Source organism: Pristis pectinata, chromosome 22 (genome assembly GCF_009764475.1).
Source record: "Pristis pectinata isolate sPriPec2 chromosome 22, sPriPec2.1.pri, whole genome shotgun sequence".
Taxonomy (NCBI): Eukaryota; Metazoa; Chordata; class Chondrichthyes; order Rhinopristiformes; family Pristidae; genus Pristis; species Pristis pectinata.
Window position 1 is genome coordinate 15,398,792 of NC_067426.1, and position 22,794 is coordinate 15,421,585.

At 41.2% G+C, this 22,794-nt stretch overlaps 2 protein-coding genes across 4 annotated transcripts in view; both read right to left on the reverse strand.

Moving 5' to 3' along the window:
- Positions 1-43: 43 nt before the first annotated feature.
- Positions 44-8,984, reverse strand: sh3bgrl3 (SH3 domain binding glutamate-rich protein like 3). Its single transcript, XM_052036393.1, has 3 exons — positions 8,869-8,984; positions 3,186-3,353; positions 44-1,412 (listed from the first exon to the last, which is right to left on the reverse strand). The coding sequence occupies exons 1-3, from the start codon at positions 8,911-8,913 to the stop codon at positions 1,347-1,349; spliced, it is 279 nt and encodes a 92-aa protein (XP_051892353.1). The 5' UTR covers positions 8,914-8,984; the 3' UTR covers positions 44-1,346.
- A 2,118-nt stretch (positions 8,985-11,102) lies between these two features.
- The window catches only part of cep85 (centrosomal protein 85), a 78,654-nt gene continuing 66,962 nt past the window's right edge, over positions 11,103-22,794 (reverse strand). The window contains exon 14 of one of the 3 annotated variants that reach the window (XM_052036227.1): positions 11,103-13,416. In XM_052036227.1, coding sequence (XP_051892187.1) covers positions 13,253-13,416 — 164 coding nt within the window. In that variant the 3' untranslated portion in view covers positions 11,103-13,252. Of the gene's footprint in view, positions 13,417-18,938; positions 18,965-22,794 lie in introns of those variants that run through there. The other 2 variants (XM_052036228.1, XM_052036229.1) reach the window with 2 other exon arrangements.

Genomic DNA, 22,794 nt, shown 5'->3' on the forward strand with positions numbered 1-22,794 from the left:
AAGTAAACACACGAAGGACAAAAGAAAGCAACGAGACGCAGGGTTGGAGAGTTCAAAACATTTCATATCTTCCTGGAAGACATTATTTAATATTTTGGCAGAAAACCTACTTGGTCCAGGTTGAGATAGCAAAAAGGAGAGAGAGCTGCGAAGAGGGAAAAGAGAGAAAATAGAGTGAAAGAAAAAGTTAAGAGTGTGAGTGCACAGGCCTTGCAATGACTTTGAAGCATTTCCCTAACAGCTGCTGTGCATCCAAGCAGACATTCCCGTGATAATTGCAATCTCGTTTACATAATGAATTAAAGCACCGAAGAGGCTGCAGCAGGGAGTGAACCTCAGTCGTGGAATGTTCGGAGTTTGTGGGTACGGTCGCGGGGTGTAAAACGGAAAGCCTTGTCCCGGGCCACTACTGACAGAACAGGGTGCCAAACCCAACAGAACCAAGATCATTTCAACGACCCACATACCCAACGGAGATGGTCAACAAGAAGCCAGTGTGTCTCACCTGCAGTAATGGAACCCATGATGGGCACCTCGCAAAGCTGAGTGAGAATGAGCCACCTCTCCAAATCCCACTGGTTCCTTTAAGACCCATCCTGTAATATCTGGTTTAATGATGTAACATCCAGGGTATTAGTGGTAATCAACGGCATTTAAAAATAAGTACATGAGGCAGCCCCAATAAAGGTCATTTATTGAGGCACATCCCACTACATGAAAAAAAATCTTTCCACTAGCTCACCACCACCCCCCGCCCTCACACTGCAGGCAAGGACTGCACCACCTCTATTCCTCCCAGCAAGCTCCCTTCTTCCATCCAAGGACCCAATACTTTCCAACAGCATCTGCCCCTTCCCAATCCAATCCCAGGTTTGTTCCCATTCCCCAATACCAGTTCAGGACCCAGACCCTCTGCTCCATTCATTCACCCTCACATCCCAAATACCCAGTGAGAGGGAGTAAAATTTCTAAATTGGTCCCATCCAGTGGCACTCTGAATCACACCTGCCCTCCCATCAAGCATCTCTCCCCTAGACTATGAGTCACTCAACACCCTCCCCATTTGATTTTGCATCCAAGACCTTACCCTGAGGAATGGCAAGGTTTTAATTCAGTCGTGGAATAACTAGGCTTAACTCATTAATAGTTAGTGGAAGAATGGCAATGGAATGGAAGAATTGGCGACAAGCTTCCAATCAAGGAGCGAAGGCTGAGCAAACAGGGAAGCTGTTGCTGTTTGTTGGTGGTTCCAACAGGGTTGTATGATTAGGATTGCATGCGGGTGAGTGAGTTGCATCAGGGTTGGCTTTGCACTCTGCCTCTCGTCAATCTGGCACAGAGGGAATTTAGTCGAGCTTCAGGAACTTCCTCACGTCACTCGTTTCCACAGCTTCCACAAAGTCCTCGTAACCCTGGGAGAAACAAGAGTCCATTGATTAATTGTGGCTTCCTCTGCACCATCCATCTCACGTTGGGACTGGATCACTGCATCATCCATTCTTACATACCCCCACCCCACTTTAATTTCCAACTCGAATGTCCCAATACTTTGCTGGCCTGTTTTCTTCACCCTCCTAACACAAAGTAACCTTTGCTTCCATGTCAGAAATATTTCCATTCTCTTCAGATGCCTTGTGCTCTCACCCCTCCAATTCTCCAGCACCTGTTTGAACTCTGTGACCATCAGATCCCTATGTCCTCTTATTCTGGCTTCTTGCTCATTCCTACCCTGATCGTTCCAGCATCATCAGCCTTCAGCCCCCACAGCCCTGAGCTCTCGAATTCACTCCCGACACTGTTCTGCCACCACACCAACACTTTTCTCTTGAATGAAGAAGCTCCTTGCAAGTAACAGTGTGGCCAAACAATTCTTTTTCATCCTTCACTAGCCTGGGTAAAATTTTGCCTGAAAACATTGTTCTAAAGTATCATGGGATGTTTTACTTGTTAAAGCAAGCTGTTTTCAATCAGCGATGATCTTTCCACAGGCTACAGCTGGGAGGGACATGGCAAAAGCAGAAATTTAGGAGTAAAGTCCAGAGGCAGAGATGCTAATTCTATCCTGAGTTAACAGCACAATATTATATGTAAACAGAGCACAACCCTCTGGGGCTGGAACAACCCTTCACAATAAAAGCGAATAATTGCTTTTATACCACTTGTCACACACTCAAACATCACCAACCCCACCCAGCATACAAACACACCACCCTCCACACACATATCTCCCTGTAACAAATACTCCTATACAAATATACACCCTCCCCAAACAGATACCCACTACATACCCCACTCAACTACCCCCTCCACATACCACCTCCAGCCCACATTATACACTAACCTCGACTCCCCTCACAAACACTCCAGACTGCCCTCTCCCCACATAGACCCAACAGCCACCCCACACCCCCCCAGACATGACTCCCCTCCATCCCACACCCCCCAGACCTCACTCCCTTCCATCCCACACACCCCCAGACCTCACTCCCCTCCATCCCACCCCCCTCTCCATTGCCACACCCCCCAGACCTCACTCCCCTCCATGCCACACACCCCCTTCATCCCAAACACCCCCCAACCCCACTCCCCTCCATCCCAAACACCCCCCAAACCCCACTCTCCTCCATCACAAACAGCCCCTCCATCCCACACCACCCCAAACCCCACTCCCCTCCACCCCACACAACCCCCTCCACCCCACTCACACTCCCAAACCCCATTCCCCTCCACCCCCCACACCTCATACACTCCCTTGAACCCCACTCCCCTCCATCACACATAAACCCCACTCCAAAACATCCATATAAACAACCAGGGAGAACGTGTGGGACTCTAAGTCACTGGACTTACTGAAGAGACTCAATGAGTGTTTAAAATGTTAACTGTTTCTGTCTCCACAGGACACAACAGGACTTGCTGTTTGCAGCATTTTCAGAGGTTTTTATTTCAGATTTCCCACATCTGCAGTTGTTTGGATTTTCATCCAATGAGATCTATTTTGCTTTACTTCATCCGAAGTAGGTGTCAGATCCGGGTGTGTTTGTGTGGGGACTAGGGGTTAGTGTATAATGTGGTGTATGTACCCAGAGAAAGGTGCTTGGCCCTTGTGTCAGGGGCTCTGGAGACTGGTGATTTGAGGGTGGAGCTAACTGTTCCAGCTGACACCCACTGGACCCCAGCCTTACCCCACAGTGCTGCTCGCCATTGAAGATCTGAGGAGGCAGTGCGCTGGGGTTTCCTGACTTGCTCCTCATCTCCTCCTTCAAAGCATTATTTTGTGCAATGTCGATCATTTCATACTTGATGCCTTTACTGTCCATGACGCGAGTCACCTCTGACTGCTGGGATTTCACCTGCAGTAGATTGAACAAAGTAACAGCAAAATATCAATCACTTTCTCCCCTCTTATCGGCAGCTGGCAAATCTTGTAAAGCTTCATTTCAGCAATTCTCTGACAGCAACTTCTCATCTCAGCCCCAACTCTCTCCTCCCCTCAACCACTTCTTCCTTCTCCATAGGCACACTGCTATCCCTCACACACCCTCCACAGCATCCCATCATCTGCCTCCCTTAGGTCCGTTTACTCCCAATTCTTAACCAAAGCCTTCCACACCCCACCCAGAACCATTTCTATCCCTTCATACCTCCAAGCCCAACATCACTCAGCCCTCTCCCCAACCCACCTGGTTCCTTCCCCATTCCCTCTAAACAGCTGGGGAGAGGACTCTTGTTCCGTTTGTGTTTGGTCAGATTCTCCGAATTGGCTGCTCTTTGCCTCAGTTCTCAGTGTTTTACCGTCCTCAATGGTTTCTGGCTTTTCTCTGAAAGAATTCTGCTCTTTGGCAGAAGGAACCTGAACAAACTTCTAAGGGAACTAAGACAAGGTGTTCCAGCCTCCCACAGTAAGCAAAGCTGGACAGAACCCTGGGCATTACACAAAGGTACAAATATCCACCTTAAATCTCACTGGAACCATCACAGCCAAAACTCTCAGCTTGGTTATAGAATGGTGTGGGTGGCATATGTACTAACCAGCAAGGTGGACTGATAAATATGCAGAAAATGCACCCGACTTACTCCACGATACACAAGCCCATCTCCAGAGAACGAACCCTGCTGATCATTTCCAACCTTCTTTATTATTTCTTCAAACATCCCTGCTAAGTGGAAGTTGAGAAAAAAGCTAGAGAGTCTGCAAAACCCACCTGTTTTGCATCAAACAGAAGATGTGGGGGGATGATTTGCAGTGGAGCACTTAATGCAAATTTTAACATAATACCTCTGAAGGAAGTGAGTTGATTATTTGTGTCTAATAAAATACTCAAGGTTATAAGGCCAATTAATCCAGATAATTTAATACTCATTCAAGCATCACAGTGTCTATGGCCCTTGAAATGTCACAGCATGTGCACATTTAGTTCACTAAAACTACATTAGATTCCTACAGGCCGGAGACCTCCTGCCCATATTTCTGTGATAACTTTCACTTAAGTGATGTTTTTTCCTGTGGCTCTTAGATTCCATTATTAAATTCAAGTTAAAAATCAACCACATTGATGTGGGGCTGGGGTCTTGTATACACTAGCCCAGGTAACAACAGTAGGCTTCCTTTGCTGCAACATACTTAACACAGAATCAAAGAAACTAATGCTAAGCCATGAGGCAAATGTCCAAAAGTTGGTCAAGGAGTGCTTTAGGTAGGGAAATCTTCAACATAGGAGCTTTGGAAGCTGAAGCATTGGTATGAGAAAGAGGCCAGAGGTAGAGGAGCACAAATAGTTCAGAAGGTTATATGCACAGTGAAAGTTACAGAACAAGAGACGGGCAAGGATGCGAATTTTAAAATCAAGTCTTTGCTTTACTGGGAGACAGTGTAGGGTCAGCAGGGGTGATGGCAAATAGCACAGTACAGATTTTGGACTACCTCATGTTTACTGAAAGCAGACTAAGGGGGAGGCTGGGGGTAGACACCAGACAGAAGTGTGCTCAAATAATCTAGTCTATAAGTAACAAAGGCTCTGCAGCAGTGTCAGAGTGGAAACCATCAATCTTAGTGATGTCACAGATACAAGATCCACAAAGGGTTAAAATGACACCAATGCTAGTGAGTCTGTTGGTTTGAGAGAAGCAAGGGAGAGGGATAAAGTTGGTTACAGATGAATGGTGTTTGCTTTGAAGACAATAGATTTATGTTAATAAATTGGTTGGATTAATGACATTCCAAAAAACTCATGATCATATTCTCCTGATCAAGATTTATTTTATAAATTGATTGAAAACCTAATCTGATGGGATCTTCAGTTTTCACAGTCCAAATTATTCCTGGTCTACAATTGCATCGTAACACTTTCCTGGATGGTGTATTGTTTTTCAGCTGGAGTTGGGGATTGTCCAAATTAATTGGCAACAAATGGTGAATGAGCTAGGGTTTGGAAGGGTCAGGAACAGTGTGTGGGAAGCTCAGCTCAGACTTGGACAGAATGAATCTCTATCTTACAAAGCAGCTTCGCCCATTCCTTACAGCTGCACCAGGAGGCCACGAAAGAGTCACGTCCAGAGTGGTCTCCAAGCTAAACCTATGCTTCAGGCATCAGTTGGAGACCAGGCCTCCAAGGCAGTATTTGCCAGGGACATTTTCAGCAGGGGTTGAGCAATTTTATGACACAAGTTGAAATTATTTAAACGCTTAGTTTTTATGGAAGCCCAAGTCGCTGAACTGAAAGCAAGTTTTCATAGGATATTGTGAACATGATGACCATCTATCTCAATTTTCTAGGGACAGTTCCTGAATGAAGTTACCATGCACAGAGTCTGTCCTCAACACTGTAGCAGATCTATTAAGATGAAATGCTGGCATAACTAATGTGAGCCCTTCAGCCACTGCAATCATCTGAGGAGCCCAAGCAGCACTCACTCCATACTATAACTACGTCTTTGACTCTATAACTCTATGAGAACTATACGTGCAGACCCGATGCTGATGAATCTGTGCCCTGATGGAATCTGTGGCATGGAGCAAGTTTCCTCCCTGCTGGCTGCCTTTATTGTTTATATGTTAGTTTGCTGCTTGCCAGAAGCAGAGAATGGGAGGAGGGGAGGAACAGAGGGATGTCAGAGGATTGAGAGGGTGAAAGAGAAGTGCATCATGCCATCCATGCACAGCACCCCATAACAACAATGCTCGCAAATCTGAACTGCATTACTTATAACCAGTTATTTGTTCATAAATGTCTTATTTATTATAGTATTGCTTTATAAATTAGAGAAGCTGCGAACTCCTTCAAGCAAAGATTGAATGGACTTGATAGAAATAGAAATGGAAATGCACACAATTATAAGGCCTTTTGATAATGAGAAATTGCTTCCAGTGCAAGATTCAGTGACAAGAGCTCACAGATTTAAGATCATTGTCAAGAGAACCAAAGGGGGGATGAGACATTGTAATGACTGTGTAGAATAACCTGAAAGAGTGATAAAAGCAAACTCAATAGTGACTTCCAAAAGGGAATTAAATAGGAAACAATTTGGAGGGCTGTGGGAATACAGCAGGCAGGGGATAAATTAGAAAGCATTTTTAGAGACAACTCAAGGCTAAGTGGTTTCCTTCTATAACAGAGGATTGATTTTTCCATTTCTGATTTCCACTTCTGAAATTCATGAATGTTGCCCTCCATTCCTGCTCCTTATTGATCGAGTTGCAATTGCTCAGGACAGCACTAAATCAGTGATGCCAAGAAATCTTAACCAGAAAGGTGATATTTTGACAGAAAGTTAAGACGCAATATGACTTGTGAAAGAAATGCAACAGACAAAAACCAAGAATGAGTAGAAATTCCACTTTTCTGTGGTAAAACTGTATAGTTCACATTCATGTTGATATAGATTTAAATGCCCTGAATTAAATTACTTTGAAGGTACAGCACAGAAATGGATCATTTGGCCCAGCTGGCCCCTTCTGACCATCATGCAAACCTCCTCCCACACTCCTTCTCCAACCTCAATTCCCTCCTGCCTCATATTTATCTAGGTTCTTCCTAATAGCATACACACTAATTGCTTTAATATCTAGTAAGTCTGATATTCTCACCACTCAATGCATAAATAAATTTCATTCAAATTCCCTGTTTGATTTCATGTTGACTGCCTTATACAAATGGCCTCTATCTCTCCCAACAAGAAATCACTACCCCTGTCTATACTAATTGAATCCTTACTTAATAATCTCTTCGCTCACTGTCTTCTCTTTTAAAAAGGGAACCCAGACTTTACAACCCTTTCTGGTGGTCATATCTTCACATCTCTACTTACATTTTGTAGGATCTTCAGATTCAACCCTCATGGGAGTACTTCAGAACTTGGGAGGTTTTTTTGTAAGTTTCTAAACCCAAGATACAATGGAACTGAAATGGCAGGTCACTATCACCCTTGTGCATACCGACTCACACAAGATCCCAGCCCAGCAATACATCAAATTCTCATGTTTCCATGGTCTTACCCATGTCACAGAAACCTCCTTCAGTCCGCAGTCCCCCCGAGATCATTGATCTTCTTCAATTCTGATCTCATGCTCATCGATTTCCATCGTCGCATCACAGGCGCAACCTTTCCTTTAATAGCCTGGGCCTCCAGCTCTAGAATTCCCTCCCTTTATCTTTCTGCTTCACCACCCCCACCCCCTGCTGCAAAAAAAGGTGCCCTTTTAAAACTCACCTAATTGATCAAGCTTTTTTACCGTTCAGCTAAATATTTCCTTGAATGACTTGCTCTCAAGTATTGTTTGATAATACATGAAAAAGCCATGTTTTTTTTTCACAATGTTGAAGGCATATATAATGCAAGAACAGATATAGATATAAATTGCGGTTGAGTGTGAGCAACAAACTATTTCTCATCGATCAAACATGACTTTGCACACAAGCTAATGAAAACTAAATATTCCAAGGAGGTATAACCCAGCTCTATCCCATCCACTACATTCATCATTGATGGGTTGGGTCTACAAAATACATCTTGAAACACAACGGTTTTGCCAAACCTGGATTAAAGTCAATTTCCTTATAAATTTTCTCATTAAACAGGAAGTCCTTTAAACTGGACTGTTGAACAGTTTACAACTTCCTTTAAAGAAAATACTGAGGGGAAAAAATGAATATCAAACCTTAAATCCGATTAAAGCATATTAGTAACTTTGATTTGCTCAGAATTACTCATCTTTCCAGGGAATTAACATTTTGTTTGCAGGTTTGATCAAAATTCTATATTTGTAATAAAACACCTCCCCCACCCGGTCTAATCTTCACGTCTAGCAAAACGAAACGTTTGTCACACAAAAATATTTTCTGAAGACGAGGGGAGATGGAGAAACGTCAAAGGTTACTACTTCCTTTCAAAGAAAACAACAAAAGGCCCAGGAAGGACAAGTCGTGGCTAAGTGTTGTAGAGATTGAGTTACAATGGTGGAACGGGGGACTGGAACAGATAGTGCATGTTTGAATGGAAGACATACGTGGGGTGGGGCGGCGTGGGGCGGCGTGGGGCAAAACTCGCAGATGAATTATGATAAAGGGATTTCAAAAATTACGTTGGTAAATACAAGTGGCGATTGCTTTAATCTAATCAGACTATGCAATAACTAAAGGGGGTGGTCTTGCTTGGTTACGGAATGCCCTTCAATTACATCCTAACGGAGTCCAATGTTGCACCGTCATAGCCCGGGTTCCTTTGCCACTTTCTGCAGCTCCATCACCGGGTGTATCAGTTTCTCCTTCCCTCACTGTTCCCCAACAATAGATGTTTCAGCACCTTTACACCATCATCTCCCTCCTCTTATTCCTTCGTTCTCCACTCCCCATTCTGTTGCACACTCACCTCCCTGGAGCCGGCAACGGTTGTGTAATACACTCTTATACTCATTTCGCCGCTGGTTCTCTCTCTCCCTCACTCACATACACATACACAGACACTAACTTGCAAGCTGCACTTCGCCATGTGATTTATCACGGCCAATAGCAACACCTCCCGTTCACCGCGTCAGGAAGTTCAGGGACCGTCTTCAAATGAAAAATAACAGTTCTCGTTAGTTTCAATGGTATTGCAGCACCACATTTACAATCGCCGCGCTTCAACATTCCATCTTCTATAAAATACAGGGGCATTTTTTAGTATGAATGGGGAGGGGGGGGGGGGGCATGGAAAGAGGAGAAAGGAACGGACTGTGGATAAGATCAAATTTGTGTACTCGGTTAAATGTCAATTTTGTTCTCTAGGTAAAAAGTTAGTTTTGCTTTCCACATTCGGTCCATCAAACACCCACAGGGCTGATTCATCATGGATTAGATAACAGTAAAGCTTTTCGCACACTGCCAGAGAAATAGGCAATATATTCTGGGATATATGCCTGGGGCTGTTAGTTCATTTTATCAATTATAGATGACACTTAGGTTGCTCAGTCAACCACGTTTGCCTTCCTAAAATACAAAACGCTACAAACAGAAGCATAACATGGATTATTTACTCAAAAGGTAAATACATTTCAGGTTTCCAGCATGTACAGCTTTCTGATTTTAATACCCGAAATGTAAACTTGTTTCTTTTCCCATAAATATTGTTGGCCATTGAGTATTTCCAGCTTTTTAGGTTCATATTCTGCTTTTATTTTAGTTTTCAAATATCAGTGGTATTTTACTTTGTGAAATGTAGGGAGTTGCACAACAAAGAATGAATTGAAGACCACTTGATCTGTATTACACCACCTTGTATATGTATTCTTAGTTATCTGAGCATTCAGTCTGTAACAGATTAACAGAATGCAAAACTGATTGTTCACCCACATATTGTGTTCAGTTCTGGTCACCTCATTATGAAAAGGATGTGGAAGCTTCAGAGAGGGTGCAGAGATTTACCAGGATATTGCCTGGATTAGAGATCATGTCTTATGAGGATAGGTTGAGCAAGCTAGGGCTTTTCTCTTTGGAGAGAAGGATGAGAGGGGACTTGATAGAGGTGTACAAGATGATAAGAGGCGTACAAGATGATAAGAGGTATAGATCGAGTGGACAGTCAGAGACTTTTTCCCAGTGTGACAATGGCTAACATGAGGGGACATAATTTAAAGGTGATTGAAGGAAGGTATAAGGGGGATGTCAGGGGTAAGTTTTTTTTTACACAGAGAGTGGTGAGTGTGTGGAATGCACTGCTGGCAGAGGTTGTGGGGGCAGATACATTAGAGACTCTTAGACACATGAATGATAGAAAAATAGGGGGCTATGTGGGAGGGAAGGGTTAGATAGATCTTAGAGCAGGATAAAATGTCAGCACAACATTGTGGGCTGAAGGGCCTGTACTGGGCTGTAGTGTTCTATGTTCTAGATTGCTGCAATGGAAACAGGTTTGCAATTGACTTCATGTGTGCAGGTCAGCCACCCAAACCCAGAACAGAACAGCCAAGACACACATAAAACTTGAGCTTCTCAAATTAACATTCTCAGATATAGCCCATACTAAATTAGGCTTGGTGTTCGACTGTGCCCTTGTTTTATTAACTCTGGAGGCAATGTGAAAATTAATTTCCTCTTTCTGAAATTAATCTATAACTGGTTAGAATTTAATTTCTTCTCCATTTATGACGACAAGATCTGAATTTTATTCAAGTACATCTCAGTTCCTATGACAATGACTTGAATTTATACAGCAACTTTAACACAGTAAATGTGCATCAAGGTGCTTCACAAAAGCACCATCAGAACAATGTAACACCAAACCACAGATTAGAACACAAGCCAAATTGGCAATACGCAAGAGATATCCATGAGTTGTAAATTTGGATGCTAAAGATTGGGAGGAGTAAAACCAGGCAGCATTCTGAACACAAATGAGTTGAAAATTTTGCTGGGAAGGGGGCCACTCAATAGGAAAGTGTAAAATTTGTCAACAAGATTAAGCCTTGGAAGAGCTTGTCCCTCATCTTCTCTCAGAAGACATCACCACAGGCAACAGAAAGCAGCAAATGGGAAACTCAGGCTGAGTAGATAATCTTGTTCCCTCAAGGAATTTTGAAACCTGAAGTAATGCAAGCTAATAACAGATTCCAAGTTACCACAGGTGCAGCCAGTAAAATATAAAACTTTATTTGCAAATACAAACATAATTACATGTATGAAATTTATAAATAATTCTGGCATTAAAAACATAGAAAAAGTTAATAAAATCAGTATAAATGGATGTCCTTGCAAAGCAAAGGAGATGGTGTGAATTTTCTATCACAATTAACCCCATTCAGATAAAATGCAAGATGAGATATCCTGAGTTATGGCTCAATTTGCAGGGCACACTTTCCAGTTATATCAGACATAAATTATTCCCTATATTCTGACATCTTTATGTTTTTCAGTACGAAAAAAAGAAAATTTCTTAGTCTGGTAGAAGTTCAGAAAAAATCTAACATTGCATCAAATATTACACAAAGGAAAGTTTTCGTTCACAGACCACTGGACAAAGTGAGACGTTGTGGCACTTAAATACAACCAAAAATTTTATACTATTTTATTTACAGATGAGGTTCTTCTACCTTATGAATGCAGGAAATGGACTGAAAACAAGCCTATCTGTTCGTATTTGACAGAAAACACCCCGAGAGACTCGGACTGAAAATCTGTCAAATTGTTACTAGTTGTTACAGCACCTCCAGTTGACTTTATACACCTTCATCCACCTGAATGAAAATGATGAATCAATTAGCATTGCCTATTAAATGATAAGGATCTTGTACAAGTAACTGTTCAACAATGCTGGAATGATCACTGTTTGATCAGGCACCAGCTTCATTTTATTCAAGGTTAAATACAGCATCATTTCCCACAACTACTCTTTCCCTACAGTTAACTGGAACAGATGCACAATCTGGAACTGCAACACTATCACACCTAGGGGCCACTTCAATAAACTCCACTTTTGAGATTCCCAAAAGCAATCAAAGCTTTCAATCCACTTAATTCATTGATTCAATATCTTCCTGCAGAATCTAGGTTCTAGTTTTGGTTGTGGTAGTCACAATTCAATTCTTAATGCTCCCTATCTGCATTTGGGTCATCTGATAGGTGCACTGGGGAAAGGAAAGCCAGATTGGTACAGATGCACAGGAGCAGAAATTTGCACGTGCATCAATTCCCAGTGTGACAATACATACAGTGCCCATTCCTCAGTCTGGAAGATAATTCACTTTGAGTGCAAAATTCACCAAAATATACAAGATTTAAAATTGTTAATAGAGATCGACTCAACTCAGGTGGTGGGGACTGGGAGAATTGCACACACTCATTCCTGTCCAGCTGTTCTGCAAAGTAATCAAGTATCATCAGTAATGGGCATCAAGTTTACAGAGAGGTATCACAGTACCCCACAATAAGATCAGGGTGGAAACTGAAAATGCTATCCCAACTTGTCTATTAATTCCCATTCTTCCTTCTGGATTGTGCTTAACTTTTGCTGATAAAAGTACCCCATTCCTTAAATTTAGAAGTCCTCACACCCTAAATTTCACCAGTATGAATAATACCACATCTATCTCTAAATTTAGCCAACAAAATCTCTTCCAAAATCAATTTCACTGCCCACTGAAAATGGCTTATCATTCCCCATTCTTGGGATTATATTCTGACTGCAAACTTCAGTTTAAGAAATTTAGCAGACAGAAATTCAATTGATGTGGGGACTAACATTAGAAATACTTATTTGCTATACAAAACTTAAAAATTGCTGGAAATGTGTTGGGCAGCATCTGTGGAAAAAGGAAAGAGCCAACAATATAGTCCTGACAAAGATTATTGATCTGAAACAGATGCCACCTGACCTGATAATTTTCAACATTTTTGAGTTTCCAGCATCTGTAGTACAACTTTCGAAGTTTCAGCTGCTTTGCAGGTTACTGGAAATGTTGCTACCTTCCTTAGGAAGAGGAACTGTTCACAAAGCAGATGAACATATATTTTTGTTTCTGTAGCAATGAATATTTACTGCAAGCACAACAGTAACACGAGGAAGAATGCTGTTGTCTAGCACATTAAAGGAGGTGCAAGTCACACAGCTGTGATGAGATAATCTGTGTTATAATTTACAGGGAAGCGCCAACGTGGCAAGTTTGTGAACCATTTTCTGGAATTAATTTCAATGAAGGCATTTTTGTCAGATTGTCCAACACAAAGCTCCAGAAGAGTGCCCCCCTCCACCCATCTCCCCACCACCCCAATGCATACATTCACTGTGTGATACAGTTGTCACCCATATCCTGAGCATATCGATCGGATATCATTGTTCGCAACTCGTCAATATCTCTGCCCAGTTGCCTCACTTCAGCCAGTTTCTTGGTCAGTAGCTCAGTGTTTTGCCAATCTCCTTCTTCCGCACTGGAGTAATGCATTGCTGAGAAAAAAAATTAAGCACAAAAATATAAAGTCTAGACTACAAAAATATAATTTGCCCAATTTATATAAAAATATTCTGTAACAGGTTTCCTCCGTAGTCAATCCAGCTCCATGGATCCACGTCTGATCATTGGGTAACTTACTCTCCAATCCCCTTCCAATTCCTTTTACTGCATTTAATGTGAGCAGTGGGAGGGCTGAGTGGACCTCTCTTCATTTCAGATCCTCAGTGTCATATTCAGCCATATTGTAGATTGTAAATATTGCAATCAGAATAAGGTAGCGTCCTTCCCCTTCCCCAGCAATTTCTGAGTGATAACACTATTCATTGCCAGTTTTGTTCAGTAAAGTCATAATATACAGAATGTATTGTCAGTGCCTCAACTTGCTTCACAAAGGACTTGCCATACCGAGGTAGTGCCTAACCCACCGCAGTACATCCATCTCTGAAGTCCCTAGCCTTCAATATACAATTCAGTATCGTTATCAATCTAATAACTCCACGCACTCTCTCACACTGCCAACAACCATTGCCTTTTCCTCCACAGTACAAAATCTGGGTCCTTTGCAAGTTAACATTGAATCAAAACCCTTCCGTGGCAACTTGTATCTCAGTCACTAGCCTTAAGGAAGAAAAATACTGCCAACAGTAATTTTAAACAGTTGTGGACATCATACTGGTCATTTCTAGATATTTGTCACATTAAACAGGTTGCTCAATTTTCCCAATAATTCAAGTGCAAACCCTTTGATCATTCTAATTATCTTTTTGAACCAATTAATTTATCTTTGAAGATGACAGTGAGCATTGCTTTGGGTTGCTCTTCAAATGCTTTGTATAGCCAAAAGAATATAAATGGACCAATTAAAGCTGGATTTGTCCTGCTTCCCAGTCTCACCAGTCATGCTCCTTCATGTACTTTGGGCAAGGGATAGAGGGCAGATCAAGCTGATCCATCTCCCCAGCAGGTAACCAGCTCAGGTGGCTGACCACTGAGGCTCTGCAGCTGGAACACAGTGACAGCCCTTGGCAGGAGAAAAGGTAGGAGCAGAGCCTCACCTTCTCTCAAAGCTATCAGAACTTTGCAACAATTTGTAGATGTTGCTGATATTCAGAATCATTTAAAAACTATTAAGACTGCTTTAATTCAAGATTAAAATAAACAAACTGGGAAAGTTATTGGAAGGGATTCTGAGAGACAAGATTTATTTACATTTGAAAAGGCAAGGACTGATTAGGAAACAAGAGACTGCGAGTCTGGAGCAACAAACAAGCTACTGGAGAAACTCAGTGGCTCAGGCAGTATCTGTAGAGGGAAAAGGACAGTCAATGGTTTGGGCCAAGACCCTTCATCTGGACTCTAGATGAAGGGTCTCAACACAAAACATCAACTGTCCATTTCTCTCTACAAGGACTGATTACAGATAGTCAGCATGGCTTTGTGTGTGGGAAATTGTGTCTCACAAATTTGATTGAGATTTTATGAAGGATGACTAAGAGGAATGACAAGTGCAGGGCTGTAAACATTGTCTACGTGGACCTTAGCAGGGCCTTTGACAAGACTGGTACAGAAGCTTAGAATATATGGGATCTAGGGTGAGCAGTTGGATACAAAATGGCTTGGTGGTAGGAGACAGAGGGCGGTAGTGGAGGGCTGTTTTTCCAGATTGCAGGCTTGTGACCAGTGGTGTGCCACAGGGATCAGTGCTGGGCCCTCTGTTGTTTGTCATATATATTGATGATTTGGGTGGGAATGCAGGTGGCATGCCTAGTAAGTTTGCAAATGACACTAAAACTGGTGGTATAGTGGACAGTGAAGAGGTTATCGTTAACTGAGAAAGTGGGCAAGGGAATGGCAGATGGAATTTAACTCTGACAAGCATGAGTGATGCACTTTGGGAAGTGAGACCACCGCACAGTGAATGGCAGGGCTCTGGGAAATGTTGAACAGAGGCACCTCAGGGTACAAATACATCATTCCCCAAAAGTGGCAACACAGGAAGGCAGGGCATTGAGTACAAAAGTTGAGATGCCATGTTACAGTTGTGCAAAACGTTCGTTATGCTGCGCTTGGAGGAATACAAGCAGTTCTGATCGCCACACTACAGAAGAAAATGTGGTTAAAGCAAGAGAGAGTGCAGAAAAGGTTCAGAAGGATGTTGCCTGGATTGGAGGGCTTGAGTTGCAAGAGGAGACTGGATAGGCTGGGTTTGTTTTCCCTGGAGCAAAAAGGAGGCCGAGAGGTGACATAATAGAGATGTATAAAATTATGAGGCACAGATAATGGAGATGACCAGTCTGTTTCTCATGGTAAGGGTGTCTGAAGCTAGAGGGCATAGGTTTAAGGTGAGAGGGAAGAGGATTAAAGAGCATGAGGGGTAAATATTTTGCACACTTAGTAGTTGGTATCTGAAATGAGCTGACAGAGGTGGTTGTAGAGCTAGGAGCAGTAACAACATTTAAAAGGTATCTGGACAGGTTCTTGAATGAGCAAAGCAGAGAGAGATATGGAATTAATGCAGGAAAGTGGGATTAGTACCATGATGGTTGGTATAGACATGGTGGGCTGAAGGGCCTGTTTCTAAGCTGTACAACTATGACACCATGACATTAAAAACCTACAAAATAATTAAAAGCATTGACATCTAATCTCCATGTCAGGAATCCCCATTCAAATGAATAGGGTAATTTCATCAGGTCTGGCTACACAAAGGGTATCTCTTCAGCATAATGCTCAGGAATTCCAGCACAATTTGGTCTCTGCAGTTTTTCCAACCTGAGCATGAACACCAACCTTCTAAATCTGAGTTGCAGGGAACTGTGAAGCAGGAACTACATCTACTGGAATACATATCCCTACAGGGTTAATTACTTCCACCAATCTCCAGCAAGTTTCAAGGAGTGGCTAAATCATGTATGTTGACTGCTCCTTGTGCTACCTACACTCATTAGCGTTAATTCCCTAGAATACCCTTTTGTATTACACCATCATTAGGCTAAGTGGCCAATTAATTCATCTGCACCTTGCTTCCCATTTGAAAATTGGAATTACTAGCAGAGTCCAAACTGACTGGGGTTCAGTTTTGGACTCCACGGCTTTTTTTTTGAAAAACAATTCGATAGATAATCTTGCTAGGAAAGTTCGGACTCTACTAGTCAGGTTCTTTCTGCTGTCTGCTCAATTATGGTTCTCAGCAGAGGCAGCAGGAGCTTTCCAACAGAGGTACCCAAAGCCAAGTATGAAAAAGGGACCTTAGGGTGAGAGTAAGATCAAAAACTAGAACTCCAATTCCCAGTTGCTAGTTAAAAGTAGCTCAACACAAAACCATGTATTGAAAAGGGTGGGATTTGGAGGACGGTAAACTGCAGCTTGGTATAAACATATGAATGGACAAAAAAAGGCCTCAAGTCCAAGAAAATCTTGGATTGTTAAAGTTTTTCCTTTCTGATGTGAACAAACCTGTTTGGCATATAACTGATGTTTCATTTATTTACTCTCTGGTATTTTCAGTTCTATTCTAAGGAGAAATCCTCTAGCCTGCCTGAGCAGGGAGGAGGTCCCACAGGTTTAACCTGGGTCACAGTCACCAAGGGGTTCATTACCTCACTGCTAGCTCTACTCTAGGGGTTGGAGACAGATAAATCACCTCAACTACAAAGTAAACAGCCTCCAGATATGCAAGGTGCTTATTACATTCAATAATGGGATACAGCTTTTCTGTGCAGTCAAGGCCAATCACATGTGTGAAGTGGAAGTTCTTCAAATTAATTGAAACAATGAACCAATCTATTACCACACACTCACCAATGTCATACTGCAACCATTTTGTGATAAAATTTAAATCTGCTTCTTATTCTGAAGGGACTAATTTGCTGGTGCTAAGGAACTTGGCAACATGACAGAAATCCCATCAGTACTGCACCCAAATGGAAATTCTTTGACCATGGGTTGGGAGGTGAGGCACTCTGGTATTATTGCTGGGTAAAATCAACCCGATCTCATAGCTCAATATGAAAAAGTACAATCCCCCCACTGAATATGCAGGGCTTCTTTTAAATCTGTTTTGAGAATGAAAACACTTCCTGTGCATCAGAGACAGAAACAACTTAATAGGTCTAACCTGGGTCACAGTCACCAAGGGAGCATTTCAGAATCAGCTGCTCTCATCTGAAACAATGCCTTTTTGTAATCATACATTCTTAGGATGTGGAGGCAGTACAAGATCCTGGTTGATAACGGTTCCACAGATATTTGGATACTCAAGGAATCAGGAGATGTGGGGTTAGTGCAGGAAAGTGGCATTGAGGTAAAAGATCAGTGATAATCATACTTAGCTGAGCAGACAAAAGGGAGCCAATGGCCTACTCCTGCTACTTTTACACTCCTTTCCAATGCAAGCATTTACTGTCCATCAATAGATCCTTCAATAGCACAGAATCTCAGAGGGCAATTAAGAACCAATCATAATTTTATGGACTGAATTCATAAAACAGCTAGACCATGTAGGGATACTTGTGAATCAGTTTTTTTTTTATTAAACAGAATCATAGGATTGTTACAACAGTGAAAACCACTACTTGACCCATCATCTATGCCCATTCCTATATTGTAATTTCTTCAATTCCATTCCCATGTTCTTTTCCCAAAATCCTACAAAATTCTAAAGTTCCAATTCAATTTCCTTTTGTAGGCCCTGATTGATTCGGTTTCTACCACCTCTATAGACAAAGAATTCCAAATCACAGTCACCATCTCAAAAAAAATATTTTCCTTAAATCCCACTCCAGTAAATATCTTTTCTGCATTCTTTCTAGGACCTTCACATCCTTGCTAAAGTATATTAACCAGAATCAGATACAATGTTCCAATTGTGGCCTAGCCAGTGTTTTATACAGGCTCAACACAACTCTCCTTCTTCATTCTCTTCATATATGAACTCCAAGTTATTATCTTACTAAACATACAACATGCTATGACTATGAAGGACTTATGCACATAAACATACAGGTCCTTCTGTTCCTGCATACCCTTTAAGTGCATCACTTTAGCCTTTTCTGCATTAAGTTCCATCTACCATCTGTTTGATTATGGTTTTCTTGCAGTCTATTATGCTCTTCCTCATTGAAAACCATATCTCAAAGCAACCATGTACAATTCTTCAGTCTAAAATTTTTTAAAATCATTTTCCTCTTCATTCTACTCCTGATCCTTTAATTTCATGGACCTCAATGTTGCCGGTCAGCGTTTTGTGCAATGATATCAAATGCCTTCTGAAAGTCCACATACTCAACATTTATCGCATTCTTTTCATCACACTCAATCGGTAATGCTTTAACAAACCTATGCTGTCTCTCCTTTATCAACCAACTTTTCTAAGTTATTGTTTTGTATTTAAAAAGCTTTCAGCAACTGAGATCAAACTGACTGCTGTTTTCTGACATATTGTTATACCTTTGTTAGAACAAGATTGTTATCTATCCTCTTGACCTTTTTTTATGCACTCACAGGATATGGACGTCACAGGCATTAATTGTTCATCACCGACTGCGTTCTCAGTTAAGGAGCACTTAAGAATCAATCATACTGGTGGGTCTGGAGTCACATACAAGGTCAGACCAAGCAAGGATGCAGATTTCCTTCTCCAAAGAGCATCAATGAACTAGATGGAGATTTACAACAATCTAGTTACTACTATTGATGCTAGTGCTTTATTCCAGAGTTAACTAGTTGAATTTATACTCCCCATCTCTGCTGGGATTCAAACTTGTGTCTCCAAATCAACAGTCCAGTTCTCTGGATACTGGTTGAGTAACTTAACAGACCAATGAAGTCCTTTCCTATATCTAGGATTGGAATGACAAGACATTCTGCAACCTCCATTATCACCATCTCAGCAACCCAAGATTCATCCTATTCAGCCTAGATAACCTGCTTACTCGAAATACAGCCAGTGTCTGTAGTACAACCTCATCAATTTTCACCCCATTTCTTTTACCCCTCCTACAAAAAGTCTGGCAGCATCCTCTTCCTTGAAGACTGATACAAAGTACTCATTTAATATTCCATTTATTTGTTTCTATGCCTTTATTCCTAAATGGGCCCAGCCTTTAGCTCAATACATGCTTACTATTTACATGCTAATAGAACTTCGGGATTCCTTTAATGAGAATAAAGGGGCAGTCTTGCTTTGCTCATCACATTTCCCTTTTTACTTCCCCCCTCAGCCTTATTTAAATCTTGTTGCAGGGTCCAAATATTCTCATCACAAAATGCCTTCACATGTGTTTTTGTGTCATCAGCAAACTTGAATAGCTTACACTCTGTGCCTTCCTCCAGGTCATTGATACAAATCGTAAATAATTGAAAGCCAAGAATTTGATCCTTGGGGTACTCCACTAGTTACATCCTTCTGGCCTGTAAAAGGCCCATTTATTCTGATTCTGTCTTCCATGCGATAACCAATCTTCAATTCCTGCTAACACACTTCCCCCAATACCATGTGTTCTTATCTTGTGCACCTTCTCCAATACCTTCTTAAAATCCTAATACACTCCATCAACTCTGCTTTTTATATCCTCAAAGAACTCCTGCAAATTTATCAAACATGATTTACTTTTCATGAAACTATATTGACTTGGTTGGATTATGTTAATCTTATCTAAATGACTAGCTATTTCTTCCTTGATTACTGACTCCAGCATCTTGCCAACAACAGATGTTAAGCTAACAGACATATCTACCTGCTTTTTGTCTTCTTCCCTTCTTGAACAAATGGAGTTACACTGTGATTTTCCAGTCCATCGGTAACTTCCTGGAACTCAGCAAGCTTTGAAAAACTTCAATAGCTCCACATCTCTGCAACTCATCCTTTAAAACCCTGGGTCTACTTTTAGTCCCATTAGTTTTTCCAGTACCTTATCCCTTACGATAGTGATTACAAGTCCTTCAATACTGTTTGAAACTAACCCACGAGATATCTTTGAGATATTTGTAGTGTCCTCCAACCCTTAAGACTGATGCAAAGTATTCATTCAATTTACACACTGATTTCTGTTAAAAATTTCTCTAGTCTCACTCTCTAGGGATCTCATACTTACCCTGGCTACCATCTTCCTTTTTATACATCCATAGAAGCCCTTGCTGTTTGTTTTGATACTACCTATATGCTTTGTTTCATAATCAATTTTCTCCCTCATCATCAACTTTGTAAACTCTTGTTGCTGATTCTTGTAAAATTCCCAGTCCGCTGGTCTACCACTAGCCCTTGCCACTTTGTATGGTCTAGTCTGTGCTTGATCTCCTTTAACCATAGATGGTTCGTCTTTCTCCTAGGATCACTCTTTCTAATTAGAACAAATTTCTGATGAACTAGCTGTTTAAATATCTGCCGTTACTCATCCACTGACGTATCCCTTAGCCTACTTACCCAGTGCACTCCAGAAAGTTATCTTCATACAATGTAATTTCCCTCGTGTAGATTGAGGACATTGATTATGGACCCCAGATGTTCACCCTCAAACTGTATCCAGAATTCTACCACGTTCAATGCAGAAATCTACCATGTTCTTGAAACAACTGGCAAAACTACAGTTTAGCAACACTATGATCACTTTGCACCGAAATGGACTTTGGTATTTTTTGTTCTAATTGTGTTCTTTCCTATAAATTAAACACAAATTATACACAATTTTTACATTTTTCTTGTGAATGCTGCTTATCTGACACAATGTTCCTGTGATGCTGCTGCAAGTTTTTTTATTGCACCTGTGCATACATGTACTCATGACAATAAACTCAACTTTGACTTTGATGTTGTGATTACCGCTCCCTAGTGGATCATTAACCATAACACCTTTAATTAATTCTATCTCATTACACATACCAAATCCAAAATAGCATGCTCCCAGGTAGGTTCTGCTGCATACTGCTCTAAGAAAATCTCTGATGCACTCCACAAATTTCCCTTCCATGGTACCCTTCCAGTTTGATTAGTCCAATCAATATGCAAATTAAAACCATCCATAACATTGCAATTCCCTTCTTACATGCCTTTGATACACTTTGTCTTAATAATAAGCAATACTAAGGGGACCTATAGACTATTCCCATCCATGTCTTCTTTCCCTGCTATTTACACCCAGATTCTACATCATTATCTATTGCATCTATAAAGAACACACTGATACCTCTCTTAATTAACAAATCCACCCCACCCTCCTTTTGCTTGGAATAACCTGAAATATTTTCCTAATCCTGATCATCCTGCAACTACATCTCTGTAACAGCTATTAGATCATACAGATATTTTAATATGTGTGTCATCAACTCATCTTATTCAGTAAAGACACTTATGCTTTGACCCTTTACACTTTTTACTAATTCCAGTATTACTTCCTATCGCACACTTTTACTTAGTTTCTACCCTTCCTGTCACACTCTGATTTTCATTTCCCGCCCGCGCTCCCGTCTGCCCACCCCACTATCATGTACCACTGTTATGATGGGAAAGTTTTTAAAAGCATAGATCCAGGGCTGGATTAATAGTTACCTGAAGGAAAAAGAGTTAAGGTGAGCCAAAGTAGATTTGTTAAGGGCAGGTAGCCAAGTTGGTAGATTTTTTTTTTCCTGAGGTAATGAAAAAGTTGATGAGTATAGTGCAGTTGATGTACTTCCAGGTTTTTGATGAAGTGCCACATAAAAGGGACACTGATAGCATGGATATGAAATTGACTAAATAACAGGCAAAAGAATGGACATTGTTTTTGGACTGGAGGGAAGTGAATAGTTATGATCCAAAGCATCATAGTTTTTCTTGATCTACATTAATGATCTAGACAGTGGTAGGTGCAAGCCACAGTAACTAAATTTACAGATGACACAAAACTTGGCAGTACCGCTATCAGTGAGGAGTTAAAGCAGACTAAATAAATAATGGAAGAAGCAAATGGCATATGGTGCTTAATGTGGATAAACACAAAGTAATGCATTTTGGAAGGAAGGATGAGGAAAGACAGTAAAGAATAAAGGATACTGTTACAAAAGTGTTGCAATAGCAAAAGAGCCTGAGAGTATGAGTGCAAAGTCATTGAAAATGGCAAACCAGATTGAGAAAGCAGTTACTAAGGCATACACAATCCAGCACTTAATCAATTATATTATAAAAACAAGGAAGTCATGCTGAACCTTTATTAAACACTGGCTGGCCTCATCTGGAGTATTGTGTTTAATTCTGGTCACCTCATTACAGAAAGGATGTGTTGGCATTGGAGAGGATCCAGAGGAGACATGAGAATAGCTCCCGGGATTACAGTTACAAGGGAGGCTGGAACTGTTTTCTTTAAAGAGAAGGCTGAAGGGAGATCTGATAGAAGTAT